Source organism: Protomyctophum parallelum, assembly GCF_964188405.1.
Source record: "Protomyctophum parallelum genome assembly, chromosome: 16".
Taxonomy (NCBI): Eukaryota; Metazoa; Chordata; class Actinopteri; order Myctophiformes; family Myctophidae; genus Protomyctophum; species Protomyctophum parallelum.
The window spans coordinates 10,499,763-10,520,605 of NC_139711.1; the positions used below are offsets into that span (position 1 = coordinate 10,499,763).

Sequence of the window (20,843 nt, forward strand, 5' to 3'; positions counted from 1 at the left end):
CATGTGCCCCGAGGGGCACTTTATCTAGTTTACATCTGCATCACGGCTACTGCTCTGGAGACTCAGCAAGTGACCCATCTTCCCTTGAACAAGGCACTGAATCCCAATAGCTCGGGTGGGACTCAGTATCCACCGGCAAAAAGACTGGTTGCACTGCAGCTCCTAGGTGTGAATGTCTGTAGCTACATGAGTATGAACCAGGCTGTTGCTTTGAAGAAGAAACACTTCAAATGTATATTTGAAAGTGTGCTCAAAATAGGGATGCCAGGTTTTAAGGTTAAAGTACGAAACCGCTGGCCATGGGCATGTTTAGCCCATGATACTTCACATCATGGCAAACCACCAACGTATGAAAATCAAGAGACGTGAAACTTGCTTGAGGTAGTCAAGTTATGTTATCGTTGCATGTTGCAATTTAAAATGTGGAATGCTTTGAAGAGTCTATGCTGAAATGTATTGCCATCACAACCACAGTACCACACCCACTGCCTCGTTCCAGAGATCTTCAGGTGCTAATCAGTCCTACATTCCTTCTCAACCCAACTTCCTTCCCCTCAGCCAATGCACTGAGCATACTCACCTCTCACCTGTCCCTCATTAGCTCTGCTTGTAATCATCCAATCACATTCAGTTTTCACGCCCTTTCACGCCCTTCTTTACACATGTAAACATGTGAAGTGACAATAGAGATAATTCTGATTCTGAATAGAACTCAGCTCGGTTGTGTTGAGTGTCTGAACGTTGGTGACAACAATGACGGAGTAACCAAAATACAATGGTTACAACTTGTCTGGTACACAGTGACAGTGTTCAACAACAGTATCTAGCCATTCTGTCTGTAGTTCTCCATTGATATTTTTAAAACATGCATAACTCATTAACCTCCCAACAATAACAATAATACATTATTAAATAATAGATGCTGTATAATATATACAATCACTTCCAAACATGTACTTACATTTTATATTACAGTTACATTACATACATATTATACTTTAGGGATTTGGGTTGTTATAGAGAGTGATTTATAAATGAGTTATCAGACAGGGCGGTAATTCAAGTATGTTGCGGTAAAGCTTGAACCCTCTTGTGTCAAATTGTCTGTTCCGTTCACTTCAACCTGTTAATGTCCACACAACAAACAGGGATGGAGACTTTTCTAGAGGGGATTAAGCATGATTTATACTTTGTTGAGTGCTGAATGTCGCACACCGAATATAGCTGATCTACAAGCTTGCAAGCCGTCACCATGCAATGTGTTGTGAGGAAGTTTAAAGACTCCCCATCACACACACACACACACACACACACACAAAACATCCATGTCCTTGCAGTTTGGGTAATGGGGATGGGCTGTGTGTGTATGTGTGTGCATATGTGTGCACATGTGTGTTTAACAGAAGAATAGATCCCTGTTAGTCTTGGTCTCTGAGTCCACTCAGAAAACAAATAGTTCAGTGTCTCTCCGAACATCTCCCTTTCTCCATTTTTCACGCTATCCCTTCACTCTTAAATTTATCTTGGCTTTCTCTCTCGCTATGAACAGAGCATACCACAAATGCCTGTATTGTTGCAATGTCTTGAGACATAAAACACACAGCAGGAGAAAGAGGGTATCATTGCATCCAACTCTACAGATACAGCTCTGCTACTTCATGAAAAAATACAAACTGCATAATTACAGTACAAGGACTAAAGTCACACAACTAGTATAGTAGTTATTTTAGTCAATAGTCAAGAAGTCATCTTCACAAATCGCCTCTCAGGCTGTTTTCTAAGGAGAATAAAGAAAGAATAACGCAATAATAATTGCATGAGTGTCAAACATTACCCTTGATTTTACACTCTGTATTAGGGATGTATCGATGAGACATTTTGGCCGATATCCGATATAATTAATTGCTGTTATGGCCGATAACCGATATAACTGATGTCCATATGATCTCATTCAGTATTAAAAAATATATAATTATTTTGGCCATTCTGAAAAAAAGCTTATCTCTGCTTATCTGAATTTAAAAATGTTCCAACTTGTTGACTGTTTCGAAAGCTTCCCCAGAAAACATTGATATTATTTGCAGCCTTCATCATAACAAAAGGCTTTTTCATTTTTTTCCCAACATAATAATTATAAATCTGCTAAAACCGATATATTATTTTACGGATACCAATTACCAACATATCCTTTTAAGGCCAATATTAGCCGATATCGATATGTTTGCCGATTAATCTCCCATCACTACTCTGTATAATTGACTGTGGAACAAACACATGGCCATGGACTTACTTCCTGCCTCTGAAGCATCCGTAGATCCCAGCCATGCTGTTACTGGAGGACAGATAATTCTCTTATGGAAATCCAAAGCTCTGATGATTCTTTGTGCTCTCTCGCTCTCCAAGACAAGGTGATGTCCTCCCTCCTGGTCTATCCAAAGTGTGTAGAAAACACTATAATGCAACGCACTGTGGTAGTGTCCTTTGAGATGAGACAAGAGCAAAGATGCCACTCCAATGTCCTTTTCTTTTAGATGTATTTATATTTAGAGAAGACACCTCTGTCTTCTAAGTCAAGCCATCCTCTTGCACAGTGACTCTCAAGTGGTTTCACAGCAGGACCCTGACGATACGTCTGTGCGTCAAAAAACCTTGGGTTCTGTACCACTCTCCTCTCTTAAAAGTGCTTCCACTGAGACCTTGTCAGAACACCTTAGAGCCCATTACTGGGCACTGGGCTCACTGTTCTGACAGCCTTTGTCAGCGCAGGGTAGGATACAGCGTACAACTCCCGTGGAAAGCAGTGGAGGCACAGGAAGCCAGCCTCAACTTCTTCCACATTCAAATGCACACACAATCCCAAGGAGAGGAGCCAAGAAAGGATTAACACAAAGAAGAAAGGAAACCCTACAAATAAAGACTCGCTGACTCCCTAGCCAGTCTTGCCATAAACTTTGCTGAGAATTGCAGCCCAAGAGTCGTCCACATTCTGAGAGAACACTACATACACAAGAACTCAGCTGGATGCAAAAGTAAAGGACTCTAGAACTGTCTACTGTGAATAATTGACTGACTGACCGACTGGCTGCTGCATGTCTCTCTGCTTTCCTCCAAGCCACTGGTGGTACAGTATGCTGAAGAGGGCGGGATAGGGAGAAAGAGGAGGGACCATAGCAGGAGGCAAGTGTGAAGAAATCGCTGCCAGATGCAGTTCTCACCCTCCCACCTAGCCCTACACACACACACACACACACACACACACACACACACACACACACACACACACTATCTCTCTCGCCCCTCTCAGTATGGAGCCTAGAAGTTGTGCGACAGCCTGTCGAAGCGAATCACTATTAAGTGGTAGTAGGCTTAACTACGAGCCGAGGCTTCAGCTTGTGTGTGGGTGTGTGTGTGACTGTGTGTGTGTGTGTGTGTGTGTGTGTGTGTGTGTGTGTGTGTGTGTGTGTGTGTGTGTGTGTGTGCGGCGGACATAAGGGCTGATCCCAGCTGAGGTTCCCACCCACAGACACATGTATACGTATGTTGAAACATACACAAATTACACACATGATGTGTCAACACAGATAGTATCTAAATTCTAAATACCTAATTTATACTATGTACGATGGTGTCACTCACTCAAAATAACGGATGTGGTCATACAATAAAGTACAGATTAGCCTTAAATACAGGTAAGTGTAATGAAGTTAGTTTAGTTCACTCACCACAGAAGAGGTCTCCGATACAATCCCTATGAATTAACATTAAACTCACTGATCAATCTGAGTATAGTTACAGTACAACAGGATTCACACATGGATTATGGACTTTACTTTTTATGGGTTTGTCATGATTTGCTTCAACTTGCTTGTTGACTCTTTGTGGGCCAAAAATCATATTAGTAGTAGCCGGATATGGGTGCGTTTGCTGGCCGCTGCTTACGTTACACCAAGCAATTGATCATCAAGGTAGACACGTACTATCTTCCTGGAAACAATTTCTCAATCCCAACATGCTAAAACCAGTGTCACTGGCCTCTGTGTGGGACTGTGTACTGTGTTCCTGGTTGTGTGTCTTTCTGTGTGATTCATTTATCACTTCAGACATGCTGAAACTCATCTAAGTTGCCCAATTCTCCAGAGAGAGAGTGTGTGTGTGTGTGTGTGTGTGTGTGTGTGTGTGTGTGTGTGTGTGTGTGTGTGTGTGCCAGTGTAAACATTTATATAAAGTCAATGGTGTAAACAAAGACAGCCTAAGAATTGGTTCCAGAGTTCAGCAGCTCCATTTCAACAGAACAATCTCTCTCCCCCTCTCTCTCCACACACACACACACACACACACACACACACACACACACACACACACACACACACACACACACACGCACACACGCACACGCACACGCACACGCACACGCACACACAGTTAAATTGATTTAGCTAAACAGTGCCGGGAACCAGGATGCTGAGATTTCACACCTAAACTCACTCCATCTTTAACTTGAATGAATAAAATGACTACCGTTGGAAATAAAGTGCTGAAAACAATAATATGACAAATAAAAAAATAAAAACTGTTGCCAAGTGATTTAAAAGCACACAGGCTTTGGTTGATTTAATTTACCTTCTGCAAATCCCTTCATCAAAGCAGAAAAGCCAAGGGAAACAGATCTAGTGTTGAATACCACAGATTTCCTCTAACCAGGGTGACTTAAATGAGTGACGCATTGTTTTGTGGGGGATTGAACCAGAGATTTTGTGGGGATTGAACCAGGGACTAAATAAATAGAGGCATGATAGTTCCAGGTGAAGGTGGTTATAATTGAAACAGGAGAATGTTTGTTTCCTGTTTTCAAGAGATACAACAGAACTGATGAATGAATTTTGGATTTTCAGAGAGTTTAAATGTTTTTGTGAGAATCTAGGCAGTTACCAACACAACCACTCCAATAGCACGCACGCATGATAGAAATGATTCCATTCTGGAAATAACAAGACAACAAGTCCCACTAGTGGCCCCTAGAGGCTGTGTTGCTCCTTACATCCAACTCATAGAGCCCCATGTTCTTACCAGTGGAACTACGGTACAAATACAATTAAATTGAGCAAACTGGGTCGCCCGCTGGCCAAGTGGTCCAGGCGCATGCCACATATAGGCTCTGGCCTGCCAGCGCATTGCGTGTTCGAGTCCCGTTCATGACGACCTTTGCTGCGTGTCTCTCCTTGATACTCTTGTGCCGGAGCAAAGGCCATGGGCTCACCAACATCGGTAGGATCCATCGTCCCAGGAGTATCATGTGCTATGCAAGTTTCCAGGCAATCCGCTGATTATATGTTGATCTTGTGTGCAAAATGGCCTAATGGTGGTATTTTGTCATCACTTTGCACCCACGTTATTTTCAATTGTTGATTTTTACTTTCTTTGTATTACTATATATTATCTATGCATAACCGCAGCATTTAAAACTGGGAAAGCATTTAGCTACATGTATATAAATAGCACATTGGTTGGCTATTCAAAAATAGCAGATATACAAGCTCATAGCATGCCACTTTGTGTCACACTATGAGCTTGTAGATCTGTTATTTAAAAAACAATCATGAACATTTGTGCAAATCATATATATATATATATATATACACTCAAATCTTTGCTTCTGGTGGTCCCTAGAACAGGGTCCGCGACCAAATACATGCTACTTGACATTAAAAGGTTTGAGAACCACTAATATACAGTACTACTAACATACATTTTTCAGAAAACTGTGGATTTGGAAGACATGATAAAAAAAAGTAAAAAAGTAAATCTGCAATGCACACTGAGGTGCTGCTCATGTGAAACCAGGCCAATCCATTTACACAACTGGTGCATGGTTGCCACACACTGGAGAAGCCAGTGGTTTGACAGCAGTGCTACACAAAACAGTTGAGAATATTACACCAATGAGACATTCTCTATCTTGTGTAGGCATGCTGCTTGGAATTCTAGGCCCCGGGGCCCAGGATAACACGACAAACTGGACTCTCAGTCAATATTTAATATTATATACAGTATAACCATCTATGGTTATATCTATCTTTTCACCATAGAACAGAATGAGCCATTTTCATGTTGCGTCACGTGATGGCAATAATTGTGCTCCAGGTGTGACTCAGATACATGGAGACAACTAACACTGACACAGTGGTTCAGAATTCTGGCTCAGAGGACCTAGAGACTGCAAAGCAAATGTAGGGCATTTACACTGTTAATGTTTAGTTTGTCCACTGCAAAATAAAAAAAATATATAATCTTGGACAATGGGCATTCACGCGCACACGTGTTATGCATGTGAACGGTGCGCGTGCGACGTGCGTGCGTGTATAAGTGTGCTTGTGTGTGTGCATATGTGCATGCGTGTGCGCATACGTACATTCATCAATCATACACTGTTCTGTTTATAGAACCAAGAGGAATGTCGGTCAGTTTCCCCCCAAAGAAGAAGAAAAAAAATGATGTTGGTATTTCCTGAAACAGCCCGAGTCTAGCCCTACTGAAACACAGACAGAGCGAGAGAAGAGAGGGAAACAGATACAGAGAGAGGAGAGAGAGAAAGAAACTGGAGACAGACGGGGGTGGGAGGTATAGTGAGTGAGAAGACTGAGAATAGTGAAGAGATAGAGTCAGAAAGCTTGGAGATACAGTAATGTAGAAAGTGCAGCAACGAGAGAGAGAGAGAGAGAGAGAGAGAGACAGAGACAGAGACAGAGACAGAGACAGAGACAGAGACAGAGACAGAGACAGAGACAGAGACAGAGACAGAGACAGACAGACAGACAGACAGACAGACAGACAGACAGACAGACAGACAGACAGACAGACAGAGAGAGAGAGAGAGAGAGAGAGAGAGAGAGAGAGAGAGAGGTTAGATAGATAAAAACATGATGACGGAAACTATTAGTCTAAATGCAATAAATGTCAGACTGATAGAAATTAGACAGGGAGGGGAAGAGTCAAAGAGAGACAGATATACCAACTGGTGTCTGATTGTCTGTCATCACAAGCTCTCTTTTTCCTATCAATAATAACAATACCTTCATCATCATCATTCAGCATCATCATCTGCTTATTGCTTTCCAAGTACTCCAAGATGCTCTCATGGGACAACAGAGCCAACCATCCCTTTATGTGTAAATGATAGAACTAACTACTAATAATGGTCAGTCAATGGCTTCCATCACGCGGCTTCATTTCTAGTGGTTAGATCTCTGGGCGAGCGAGAGGCCCCATTTTCCCTTCTCTCAATCTCTCTCTCCTCTTTTCACCCCCCTTCCCTTCTAATTCACTATACTACTCTCTCTCTCTCTCTCTCTCTCTCTCTCTCGGATTTGCGGTTTCTGAACGTGCAGAAGAAATGCATCTCACCTTCTTTCCGTCTGCCTATTTTTGCAGTTTGAACTTATGTTCTGCAAGACGTACACCATGTAAATGTGCTAGCAAATTCAGCGAACACACAAACAAAACACTTTAGTCAAAAAATAGGGGTGGTGGGGGGGGGGGGGGAGTCACTCTACTTGAGTGCAGAATTCCACCTAACATCTGGAAGTGATCTTCAGAGTGTGTGTCTCTCTCTCTCTCTCTCTCTCTCTCCCCTTCTATGTTGTAATGTGAATAGCTCTGTAATAATACCCCTGCTCTGAGCCTACCACACTGGGTCCATGTGAGAGAGGGGGGGGGGGGGGGGTAAGAGAGAGAGAGAGTTAGTTAGAGAGAGAGAGAACTACAGTTTTTCTCCTCAGTGCACAGATGCAGATTGCAGACTCCTCTTTCCTCTTCCTCCACGCTTTCTCTCTCCTTTATTACATCTCAATGTATCCCTCCTTTCTCTCTCTCTCTCTCTCTCTCTCTACCAGTACTAAATATAAATAAATCTCTCTCTGCCATCGTGTGTCTGTCAACATGTCACATCTACTTCTACTAAAGTTTACAAGGTAATAAAAAGGGAAACTGCTTTCTTCAACATCACTTTTACCTACAGCCAGGCAGGGTGTGCACTCATGCTGAGAGAGAGCGCTGCTATTCTCAAGCCTGATTCATGCTTTGGTAAAGGCTGGTGGCTCTAAGAATAGCAGATATACAAGCTCACAACACATTGCTTGCAAATCGCTTAATTTCAGACAGTGCACGACAACATCATATGGGGCATTATAAATTAAGCATTTCTTTACATGCCGGAGGACTGACTCATCATCATTCATGTCATCAAGATAAAGCTGCATGCACAGGTCAGTTGATTGTGTTTCACAAAAGAGAGCACACTGTACGTCCATTCTCCATAGCTATGTACATGCACGTGAATGCCTGAACACACACACACACACACACACACACACACACCCTCACACACTTATAATAGTGATATACCTGACTCTCTCTGACACTCCTGGGAGCTGGTCTGTCTGATTGTGTGTGTGCAACTGTGTGCATACATCGTTTTGTGTGGTATTGGCATTTGTTGCCTTAACGACAGGCGACCTAATCAGCTTTATTATCAGCTGACTGACAGTCAGACCGTCAGCAGGTCACACACACACACACACACACACACACACACACACACACTTTACAGGTTGGTTTGACTGTCGTAAGTCAACTCAAATAAAACATTTTTTATAAATGTATTTCTATTTGTTCTCTTTTTGCAATTATTTCTCCATCTCACGAATGAGCCATTAACCCCTTTCAATTAGATTATCAGCTGCGATGCCCTCCATCAACCCTATGTACTCTGACTCTACTTGAAAGAGAGATCAGGTGCAGTCTTTTTATGGCATGGCTCTGCAGGAGGTTAGTGTGTGTGTGTGTGTGTGTGTGTGTGTGTCACAAACCATTGAACCAAGCAATGCCAAATTTCCTGTGCACATACTGTACAAATTAATTTACTATGAAGATGAGGACACAGTCAACAACATCGAAGCGCAATACTTTATCCACACAACACTTTATCCACACAACACTTTATTTAAAACAAGAATTATAAACACTTTGTTGTCAAGCATAAGGTTTATGCCAGTGGTCCGAGAGGATCTTACAAATGGGCCCCCAAATTCCACAATACAAATATTTTAATGATAATATAATAGGGGGGGGGGAGTAATATAGAAAAATTTCATGGTATTTTGTATTTACAGCATTGAAAAAAGAACATCATTAAAATAGCACTTGGCACTTGATCAATGACAATCCAACTGCATCAAACAATGACTGGAGTGGACTACTGTTGAAATATAGGCCACCATGCAGAGACATAACTGGGGATTAAAAAATAAAAAATATATATTCAGACAGACTATAGAGTAGTCTGAGATCATTCGCGCCACGGAGTCAACAGTCAAGTGTCTGTGTTAGGGATTAGAGTGGTTCCCACACAGTGGAAGACAGCCCTTAATCTTGGCTGTCCTTGACCTGACTATCCATCAACAGTCATACACAACGTGTGTGTGTGTGTGTGTGTGTGTGTGTGTGTGTGTGTGTGTGTGTGTGTGTTCGGGAATTGTCAATGCATAGCTTTTGACAGAGACAGAATGCCCGTAGGGAAAAGATAATCAATATTTCACTTCACCCAGTCTATAAAAGTAAATAATAATAAATAAATAAAATCAATAAAAAGATGGGCTAGCCTAAATCTACGACTACTAGATAATATATAGACAACCCAGAGTTCAAATAACATGATTGACAGTGGGGACCTCCCGGACCTGGCAGCATATCTGCCTGACAGGGCTCTATAAAGTTTATGATGCATGGTCTCATCATTCTCATGGCAATCAAACATCAATCAAAAAGGCTTAGTCAGGGACCAGGGTAGGGGGAAAAATCAATGGGGATAACACAGTGCCTACAAGACATGAACAAATGTTGGATTGGGTCCCATTGGGCAAAACACACTCATGCATTCGCACCATCATGTTCAATGAGAGTCGTGGTCTAGACTCTAGTCTAGACAGAGGACTTTTTCTCTCTAGTCTACTTTGTCGGACGGTCAATGAAACGAAAGCAAAACACGGCACAGTGAGCACACTATGTATTGATTATCAATCAAAGCACACATGTTCTCGATCGATAAGGCAGCATTCGGCTCTAAACAAAGTTCAATTTCGCAGAGATTTAGATGCATACTTTTTCAACGTGGAAAGGTGGCAGTACTTACCAGGTCTGCTCCTCTAGGCCTATTTCAAACGGTCTCAGGGTGAAGTCATCCCTCAGTGACTGAAACCAAGCCATCAGTGATGTTAGTATAGTGGAGCTGGCTAATCATTAGATTATTTCTCTCTGCAGCCTGGCCGTCCGTGGCGTCTCGTTCTCCCATGTAACGTTCAAGCGTGCCTGTAAAACTCGTAAAGTGTAAATCTCTGTACTTTTGCGTTTCATGCGCAAGGGGGACACTTAACTCGATCATACGCACTTGTAAAAGACAACGACCTGAAACGACATAACATGTTTGAAATATATCTAGGGGTCAGAAATGTGCCTACTGAAACGTGTTAACCGATATCTTGTTGTTCCTGTTTCAGGCAATAAATAGCATCTTTTTTTCCGGGACCGAAAATGTGAACTAGTCTAGATGTTCCACACTGCTGTGGAGTTTTGTAGCTGCACGAACGCACCGTGAGTGAGTGCATAGTTAGTAGCACCGCCCAACTGACCTCAGATCAGATAAGTAGCCTAATTGACAAGTCTCTAAGTCTTTATGTTATCTAACAACTAACAAGTGAGAACCTATCTGCTAAAGAGTTCTGTAAAAAAAAAAAAAAATCAATGGAAACAAAGCGGGGAAAGCGCCGAAATTTCAAGACATTTTATAGCGTATACTAACTTTTGAGCACTGAAAAGAAATTCTAAATTTTCAAATCAAATCCAATTTAAATGCTTAAAACCCCCGATAAACAGAAATAAACACAAAATGGCCTCCGTTTATACAAACAAATCCATCCATCTGATGTTTAACCCCCATCATATTTTAGGTTCTTATTTGCCAGCATTCCCATTATGGTCAAGTTGGTCAACCCTTTTCAGCATTCTCGTGTTCAATACAACAGCGCCCTCAAGTGTGCAAGCCAAGGGTGTAATTTAATAGCATGTTGTGAGTTTGTAGATTGGCTATTTGAACTATTCAAAAATTCTCAAGTCTATAAAGACACATGTGATTAAGACCTAGTCCTAATGTAATATAAACCATTCATTTGACATGGTTTGTTTAAAAAATGAAACAAAAGTAAAATGGCATTACAGTCACACAACACAATACAGACAATACATACTGTATAATTCAACCTTTTTGTACAAAGTTAGTAACATTTATTTCAAACAATAAAGAACTGTTCATGAAACACAAAGTTAAACACCAAATTCTACCCATACCTATAGAGCACATTCTTATCCTGTACACTACAACCTTCCAGCGTCTTTGAACTTGCTGAGCAATCCGTCATCTTCTCTCGAGGTGAAGGACAGGGTCTGGGTTTTGTAATACTGTGGGTACAACTGCAGGTTCTGGATGACATTCTGGATGAGGTGAGCCCGGGTCACATCACAACCAGGTGCGTCGTATTCCAGCGCAGTGAAATGGACATGGAGATGGTAGTATGACGGCTGGTAGTGGATGTACACCCTCAGCTTCCAGGCTGGCAGCCCATAGCGCTGCATTATGGTCTCCTAGGATGGAACACAAGTGAAACAGTTACAGTCTATATTGATAAATTGATTGCATAATTTATACATTTGTGCATACATTTTGACAGTTACACTTGTTAAGCTGTTGTCCGATGAATCTTGGAGTATACAATGAAATCACAAATCATTTGAGGACAATTAAGGAAAATACTGTATAGATGAAGTAAATTACTTTTATATAGATACAGAAGGGGAAAAACATTCAGACAGCTAAACAAAATGAAATAAACAGACAACGGCAGGAAGACTGGTAACAATGTATTTCTCTGGGTTTTCTATGTCATTTAAAAAGGTGGAGTAAGGGATTGCTTTGTTAAAATAAGTGTTAAATATATCTTTATTTATAGTGTAGGGTGCTGCATTTCTGCTTGCCTATCGGGCCTGGCCTGGCTCTTTAGCTAACGCATGCATCACCAGCATGCGCATCATTGTTAAAGTCTTTATTCAGTAAAAGGGGTATCTAAACTCGGCAACAAAAGTTCGGAAACTGAACTGGTCCATTATTTCTCCACTAAAATAATACCAATCAGTATTGAATTTTATACCATTTTAATCGTTGATTATTCACCTTTACAACTAGGTACCGTATAGATTGTAAGGAACGAGCATTCATGGAATGAGCAACACAGCTAAACGTGTGGGTAGCACCTCCAAAAAATGTGACAGAAATGGCAAGTAGTTGGTATTCAACCCTTGCTTTGAGTTGCTTAGTGGATTGGATGATTGCACTCTCCCACAGTAATAAGAAGAAAAAAAGTAAAAAAAAAAAAAAAAAAAAACACACATATTGTTATTGGCCATTTTGACACTTTATTAATTTTACACTCAGTGTTAGGGAACTCGGTAGCGGGTGGAAGATCCAAAAGCAGCTGCAACAGCTTGGCACCATGCTGGTCAACCAACCTAGCCACATTTTGCTGTGGGATGGCCTCCCATACCTCAACCAGGTTTTGTTGCAAGTCAGCCAACGTGGTTCTGTTGGTCACTCGAACACGTATAGCATTCCCAAGCTAATCCCACAAGTGTTCAATTGGGTTGAGGTCCACTCCCAAATTCTGGAGGTAGTCTACTCTGTGATGATCCTGGCTCTGTAGCCTGTGGGGGCGATGGCATTAGGTCCCAGAATCTGAAGATGTGGCTCCAGAATCTCATCCCGATATCTCAATGCATTGAGATTGCCTTCAATGATGACAACTTCAAGTTCTGTCTTGCCTGTGACAGAGATACTGCCCCATACCATAACAAGAAGTTCCGCCGTAGTCTGAAAACCCACCTTTTCAGACTCCATCATGGCCCATAGCACTTACCCTACCCCCTTAGATAGCATTTCTGTAGACTTAGATAGCATTTGATACAGACTTATAGCATGTTATGTAGACAGCACTATAATTGCATTGTATGTAGTCATAGCACGTCATAGTACACATGTATAGCATAGTATAGTATATATGTATAGTTTCATTATATAGATATTCCACTGTTACTTTCTTAGCTTACGCATGTTTCATGATAAATGCTTTTTATGTGATGTATTCCCATGCTTTTTTTTGTTCTTGCTTAATGTAAATCGCTCTGGATTAAGAGCGTCTGCTAAATGCCTAAATTGTAAATTGTAATTTGTAAGAAGTGGCTGTGTATGGATCTTCCAGACGCTACAGAGTTCCCTAACACTGAGTGTAAAATTAATAAAGTGTAAAAATTGCCAATATGTGTATTTTTTCCTTACTACTGTGGGAGAGTGCAATCATCCAATCCACTAACAACTCAAAGCATGGGTGAATACCCACCACTTGCTATATGCGCTACCGACACGTTTAGCTGTGTTGCTCATTCCACAAAAGCCTGATCCTTACAATCTATACCTCGTTGTAAAGGTGACTAATACCAGCTCAGTGGCCTTGTGGTTACAGTGTCCGCCCTGAGACTGGGAGGTTGGGGTTCGATCCCCTGCCGGGTCATACCAAAGACTCTAAAAATGGGACCCAATGCCTCCCTGCTTGACACTCAGCATCAAGGGTTGGATTGGGGTGTAAGTCCCTGTGACATACTAGCGTCATGTCCAGGGGGTGTACTTGTACATCAAGCTGCCTCACGCTACAGAAACAGGAGATAGGCTCCTGCCCTATGGCTCAGCAAGGCTACTTAAAGGTGACTAATCAAGGATTAAAATGATATCAAATGCAAATTGGTATTATTAAAGTGGAGAAATAATGGACCTAAGCTGAGTTTATCTCTCCAGGTCTTTAAAAAAAAGAAAATGCATTTTCAGATCAGGATACCAATTTTATCCAATCAAGAGGGATACAATATACAAATTTATACAATATACAGATTAAACTAACAAATTAATATGGGAAGTGATGACAAAATGAAATGAGCAGGCAAAATTGGAAGCGGAACACTATCAAACTTAAGTGATAAATGGGTACTCCCTCGTGATTGGATTAAATTGGCAACCCACCTGAAAATGCCAATTTAGAAAGAAAAGGAAATAAATATCTCACCTCTCCCTTCTTAAGGATGTTCTTGAGAAGGGGAACATGCTTTGGGGTCAGGTCTCGGAGGCTCTTGATCCCTCTCTGATGAGCTATTGCAATCAGGTATAGGTTATCATTCTGGAGAGGACAGAGGAGCTATATCAGTGCTTTACAGTGTAGCTGGTTGATGGATGAAATTAAAAACAAACTAAGAATACCTTATAAATTTAGACTGGAAATTACGTTTGTCTGAACCCAATGTCAATGATCCCTCGATTTCCACACTCAACACGGCATCCCGATTTAGCACATGTCATCATAGGCAAAGATTTTCAGAAATGTCAAAAAAGCAGATCTACAAGCAGCTACAAAATTGCTAATTTACAAGTTCACATCACATTGGCAATTTGCTAATTTGTTGTTCTATCCATCTTATCTCTCCAACCTGTTTTTGGTCCCATTTGAAGTCTGGTAGGAGCATAAAGCCAAGCTGCGAGTCTGGATCTTCAAAAACAATCCGATCAGCCTCTGCCTTCTTCTCCAGAATGTTGAACACCCACTGGAGGACACAGTTATGCAAATAATTATTACAAAATGGTCCAATTAATTACTTGATTTTTATAGTTTGTTTTCCAGTTCAGGTTATAAACTACACCATTAAATACATGGTAGAGTAGACTCAAGACTGACTTTGGCTTATAGTACACCGTATTGTAAAAACATAGCTGCAACTGACCTAATTAATAATGGGTGTGTTAGATTTTAGGAGTGTGAATACTGTCCATGCTTGGAAATCGTTATGCCTAAATCTAAGGCCCCATTTACACTGGCAGCCAAATCCAGCCTGAATCAGATCTGAGCCAATCTGATTTGTTTAAATGAGTCCTGTTGGACTCATTTTAACCAATCTATAATCTATAATAATAACGAATACTAGTTATTGTTTTGTCTTTTAGTATTTGATATTCATTTTTATCAGACATGCACAATTGCACCCTCATATAAGCCCATTCAGTCAGATAAAATTAATATCAAATATCTAAAATCAAGCAGCAATTGTCTCCAAACTGTCTCGGGTGCACAGAAAAGTCAGAGCAGACGTTAAAATGACCCCAGAAGGTTTTGTAAAGTGAAATACACCTTTAACAACTTATGTCAAATGACCTGAATACTAAAGCTCTGCTGTTGTATGTATGGCAGAGTGATGTTCTTGTAGTCCTCTTCGGTCTCCTTCACCAGAAAAATCTCCTGACTCTGGTACTTCTTCACATGTTTTTCTGTGGCTGGACACACCACTGTTGTCTTGATCACTGCAAAACAAAAGAAGCCAGGTCTGTCAACAACAGGCCTAAGTTGCTACAGTGTTCACTATTCACTGTATCCTACTACAAGCATTCTAGGCAGAATTCCAGCATTCAATTACACTGACTCACAGAGGGGATTTAGAATAAATTACGGTAGACTGATTGAGGCAAGTCGCCCCTACAGTAGCTGGAAGATTTGAAAGAGAAACTAGGTGGAATATACCAGCATGATGACTTTATGGCTGGGTGGTTTTAATTTCTAAAGCTTTGACTGGAAGCTTTAAAAGTTACAATGTGCAGACTTCTATTTTTTATATTATTCTTATTGACTGTTATTGGTATTTGGTGACAATCTATAATAACATAAAGGGCCTTTCTCGGCCCCACCCCTCTCCCATGTGTTTAGGATCCAAGATGGCAACAGTACCAAGAGGGGGTGGGGCAGAGGTGAGCGGGCGGGGTCGACATATGCCCTTACTGAGCTACATTCAAGACACTTGCCTTGTGTCTGAACACAGCTTTGATGGATGTGTTCTGCCCCCTGCTCGCTGTGTGTGAAAGGCTCTACGAGAAGATATAGTGCCGATAAACGTGCTCGCCGACGCCTTCCCGACCATTTCTGAATATCAAGCAGGGTTGATATTTGGCTCTGTCGCCGACTGGACATCGTACAGTATGAAATGGGTTGCGATCGCGTCCAGAGAAGTCCTGTATTACAGCCAATTAGAGAACAGGACAGCTGTGCTCACTGATACTGTCTGTCTGTCGTGTCAACTATATCGATAGATGATAATACAGTATATATAACCTTTATTCCTTGGGTAAATCCCTGTCCTGTGTCATACATGCAAGCTATATTAGCCCAATGTTGCTGTTAAATAGTCTATAAAACCAACTAATTTCACTTGAATATGTTGATAAAACCGCATCGGAGCAAACTTTTGGACCTCGTGCGCTCTGTGCACGCGCGCACCACGTGCGAAGAGAGACAGTTTTCATGAAAATCAAGATTTAACGCCATGTCTCGCTGCAGCCCACGTAGGCTACACGCTTCCCGTCAAACATTTCGCCGGGTAGCCTGGCTATTCCTGTGTGTGTGCCATGCACGGAGAGAGAGACACGTCCTGTGTCGGTCTCATGCTTGTATCACGGCATCCTGCGCGTGCGTGAGATGTCAAAATGAATTGGAATAAAAAACAAATGATGTAGCCTATATCGGGTCTGGATCGCATCTTGGTGAACTCTTGCAGTGTGTGTTGCCTAGTTGGTGACCAATCGTTTAGGGCGGAAGCCACAACGATATAATGGAAAAAAAAGACTTCTGTAGTGTGAAATACATAACGATCTGATGACTGAGTCATCAGATGACTGATGACTGAGTCATCAGATCGTTATGTATTTCACAATACAGAAGTATTTTTTTATATTTTGTATTGTATTTGTTTATATATGAATGTCTGCATCATTCTAATACTTTAATTTGACAGGATTGCCATTTTGAGAGAAAATGACAGAACAGTGTGTGTAGGTGGCCATACTATTGAGATGGGCAGGGGGCTGGAGCTGGTAAGTACTGTAGATATCATTTTTCATGTCCAGTTTCATCCTGGAACCACTGAACAGCTCAGACAAGCTGTCCTCTGAGATGGGAGTCTTCTCTAGGATCACGACAGCCTCCTGGTCTTCCAGCTGGGGACATGGATGAAAGTCATAATAAAAAATGTGTAACGGTAGTTTCAGTCAAGCAATCTCACTGACTGCTCAGTATCGTTTCTCGTCTGGTGTTGTAAGGACAGTATTGATTGATTGATTGAAATATCTATTAACAGTTTGCAGAATTACAGTACATTTCAAGCACAACTCAATACAAAGACTGTTTCGAATTGCAGCCGTCCGTAGGTGCCCTTTGAGAGCGGTTTTGAAGGAGTCAAGGGATTTGCATGTCTTAATGACTGTTGGTATGGCGTTCCACATTTTGGTGGCATAGGAGCGGAAATAATTTATTCCCTTGTTTGTGCCGAATCTGGGTTGCACATAGTTAGACTTTGTTAACATTAAGGTAGTATTTAGACAGGTACATGGGTATCTTGGTGGGGTAGCGAATCTTGTAGACCAGACCCATTGCAAGATGCTGTACTTGCTGTGTTTTGGGAAAACCTTGTACGAAGGCTCCTGTTAGGGTCTTCAAGGTGTTTTTGTTGACCAGTGAGGAGATCCTGTAAAGGAATCTTGTTCTTTGGTTGACTTTTTTTATTACGTTGGTGGCCATTTTATCACCAGAAAGATTAGCCTCCAGGATGGAACCTAGGTAGTAAGGTAATTTCATCCCTAACCAAGAAGCCATCTGCCTTGCTATAATCAATCGCTACTGTTATTTATGGGATTCATATGCACTATGCAGTACTAGGCCTATCAATCTATCAACAACCATTTTAATATTAAGATAGGGACACAAAATAATGATCGGCTCCTTTTGTTTCCCAGGTATCACATCATGCACATAATTCAGTGTCATCAACTCTTGATATAATTTGTTATATAGTTACAATAAATCAGACAAATAAAATCCATTAGGATCAGGCCATTCCAATAAATACAATATTACAGTTGTCTTTGTAATATTTTATATATTATGAGCTATTTGCAACAGAAGTTCTTGCAAGTTTCTATAGTCTGTTTTGAGAACCTAAAGTGTTTCAAAAATCGGTACCGTTTAGGGCAGGCCCCTTGAGCTCGTCTACCACTTCTTTGGAACTGTGTGTGCCCAGTAATTAAAATCCATAAACGAGTGGAAAAAACGAGAATCACCAGTCATCTGCATGGGCTGGGTCCAGGGTCCCACTGACTCCCAGCATGTTCAGGTTTCTAGTCCCTGAGCCCGTCAACCATGTCAATACTGTCATTTCATTTGATAGATTATTTTTTTATATTGTATAAAAAAATGCAAATCCACCAACTTATCACCTCACCGTTTAGCTCACTTCCAATCTTTCGCTGTTCCATTTACTTTGAATACTGGATAACTCACCCGGTGATATGTTTTCACTTTTTGACATGTCGGGTGAGATGTCTCTATGGTGAGCAGGGCCGGATCTACCATATGGGCACTTTGGGCACGTGCCCAGGGGCCCTTGGGCACCAGGGGCCCTTATTATTTTAGTTCCACAGATAATTTCCCTGCTAATCCGAATGAAATAAATGGTGTCTAAAAAGATTAGTGTTTTATTGTTGGTGAGAAGGGCAGCTGAAAAGTGCAATTGTGTCTAAAGCAGCAACAATGCGTTAGATTGGCTGTCACTCTGGGGGGGGGGGGGGGGGGGGTAGGTGACCCGAAATAGGCCAATATAACGGCATAAAACTGCCCCAAAACGGCTACAAAACAGCAAAAATGTTGCGTGCGCGTGAAGGGGGACCCTTCTAGCTTCAGTGCCCAGGGGCCCTCAGTGGTGTTAATCCGGCCCTGATGGTGAGTTGGTAAAGGGGTAGTAAAGGGGTGAGTTATCCAGTATTCCCAAGAGACGGACAGCTCACACAAGAGATGCGGACAGCTCACCTTATGACTTACCAACCACATATGAAAGTATAAATGACTATGAGACATTGTAAAATAAGCTGTGATTGAGTGAAACTTTGCCATTTAAAATTGATCAGTAACCACTTGAGTGAAAGTACTCAAGTAGGCTACATCTAGTGTTAGGTAGTGCTTTGCTTTCATAATAATAACCTTGTGAAATAAACTAATAAAGGTGTAAACACTTTACACACAGTAAAAGTAGAAATATTCAGTAAACTATTAATATTCAAAAAACTACTCTATTCTACTGCCATCTATTGTCCACAGACCCTGGAGTCCCTCTTGCGCGCTCTCTCTGTCACAGAGGACATAACAGTGGGACTAGTGGATAACTCACCACGAAAGTAGAGACATCTCACCCCGGGCGACATGCCCGGACTTTCGGGGTGAGATGACACTTTTGACTCTGAAGTGGAAAAGGGGTGAGTGAGTTATCCAGTTAGTTACCTTTATTGTTGTCACTGGAACTTCTACCTTTACTATTGTTGTGACTGGAACTTCTAGAAGTCTTCCAGGGTCGACAAAAGTAAATGGAACAGCGAAAGATTTCAAAAGTTTAGATTTCTGTTGTCCTCTAGTCGGGGTACGGTAGTCCTCGCCCGAAAAGTGTTCACTACACACACGAACATCCCGTGAACGTAAGCTCGGTGATTCCACATAATTTATAGACATTGCGCTTAGCCACAACTGCAGAACTTCAGGGTCTCGAGGCAGTTGGTGAAATGTAACGGTTGAATTCGTCTTCTGCCGGTTGAAGCACCGCGGGTATAAACACACTTTGGGCATACTTGGCAAGTTGGCACCGTTTTCTTCGTATTATATTATTTAATAAAATTGCCTCAACGTGGTTTTACGCGGAGATGAGCCGGCTGCAGTCTCGTCTCCAGTCCATTAATTAATGTACGAGCTGTTTGTTTGTTTTAATGCATAGAGCTGGCAGTGCTTTCAATGTGAGGGGGTGACTGACTCATAGGGACCATAGGGACTGACTGCGCATCACCGCCTTCCGGTAGTGTTTGAGTGACTGCAAAACTCCTGGCCAATGAACGAGGTGGGAGGCGGGACATATATCCGACGAGAGCCGAACTCACCATGATATGGTTATGGTTCATTCATTATCATCACCGTGACCACACGCACCAGGACGGGTTGACTACTTGACTTGAAACAAGCATTTAAATTACTTTTTCAATCAGCATGTGCCATGTTTTCCAAATGCAATCTTACGGAGGCGGAGCAGTACATGCGGGCGGGGTTGATTTAGCTCTGATCCATAGCCCTGATGCTCTTTGCTTGACTCAGCTCACAAATAAGCGCTTATTTCAACCCGTCAAAGTAATACAAAACCGGACATTCTGTAGAAGTTCTGTAGTAACGCTACGTTTAGATACGTTACCTTTCCATGGACAAATATGGTCTTCTCCCGTGCAGATTCTCTCAAAACTCGGGTTGTTTTGAAACCAGACAGAATATTTGCTCCACATTCCACTCCATCTCCATGGTCTTCCACATCCAAATCACGTTTCAGCTTCTTTTTAGATAATTCATTACTAGTCTTTTCATTGTTTTCAATGGTCGCGTTGTCCGCCATATTTGTTTGAAATAAAAAAGGAGGGGGGGCATGGCCAGCCTACGTCACCTCCTGTGTTTTGGTTAAATTCGGATACTGTAGAAATGCTGCACCCATAAGACAGGCAAGGGAATTACACTGTAAAGTCTTGTAAAATATACAGTTTTAAATGTCCTATTTTTGTCATAATAAAGGCAACATTTTCCTTC

At 41.6% G+C, this 20,843-nt stretch overlaps 2 protein-coding genes across 5 annotated transcripts in view; both read right to left on the reverse strand.

The window, feature by feature from the left end:
• LOC310873615 (uncharacterized protein) overlaps positions 1–10,336 on the reverse strand; it is a 53,867-nt gene extending 43,531 nt beyond the window's left edge. For 2 of the 3 annotated variants that reach the window (XM_083786141.1, XM_083786140.1), the window contains exon 1: positions 10,187–10,336. In XM_083786141.1, the coding sequence (XP_083642267.1) occupies positions 10,187–10,260 (74 nt within the window). In that variant the 5' untranslated portion in view covers positions 10,261–10,336. Of the gene's footprint in view, positions 1–2,290; positions 3,095–10,186 lie in introns of those variants that run through there. The other variant, XM_083786142.1, reaches the window with a different exon arrangement.
• Positions 10,337–11,174: 838 nt separating this feature from the next.
• dcps (decapping enzyme, scavenger) lies at positions 11,175–20,656 on the reverse strand. Of its 2 annotated transcripts, none has more exons than XM_083785872.1 (6): positions 19,512–19,953; positions 17,029–17,179; positions 15,351–15,496; positions 14,632–14,745; positions 14,214–14,324; positions 11,175–11,691 (listed from the first exon to the last, which is right to left on the reverse strand). In XM_083785872.1, the coding sequence occupies exons 1-6, from the start codon at positions 19,848–19,850 to the stop codon at positions 11,425–11,427; spliced, it is 1,128 nt and encodes a 375-aa protein (XP_083641998.1). In that variant the 5' UTR covers positions 19,851–19,953; the 3' UTR covers positions 11,175–11,424. The 2 variants fall into 2 exon arrangements, with proteins under 2 accessions (XP_083641998.1, XP_083641999.1); XM_083785873.1 differs by lacking the exon at positions 19,512–19,953 and adding an exon at positions 20,461–20,656 and having other exon boundaries at positions 11,251–11,691.
• Positions 20,657–20,843: the final 187 nt, after the last annotated feature.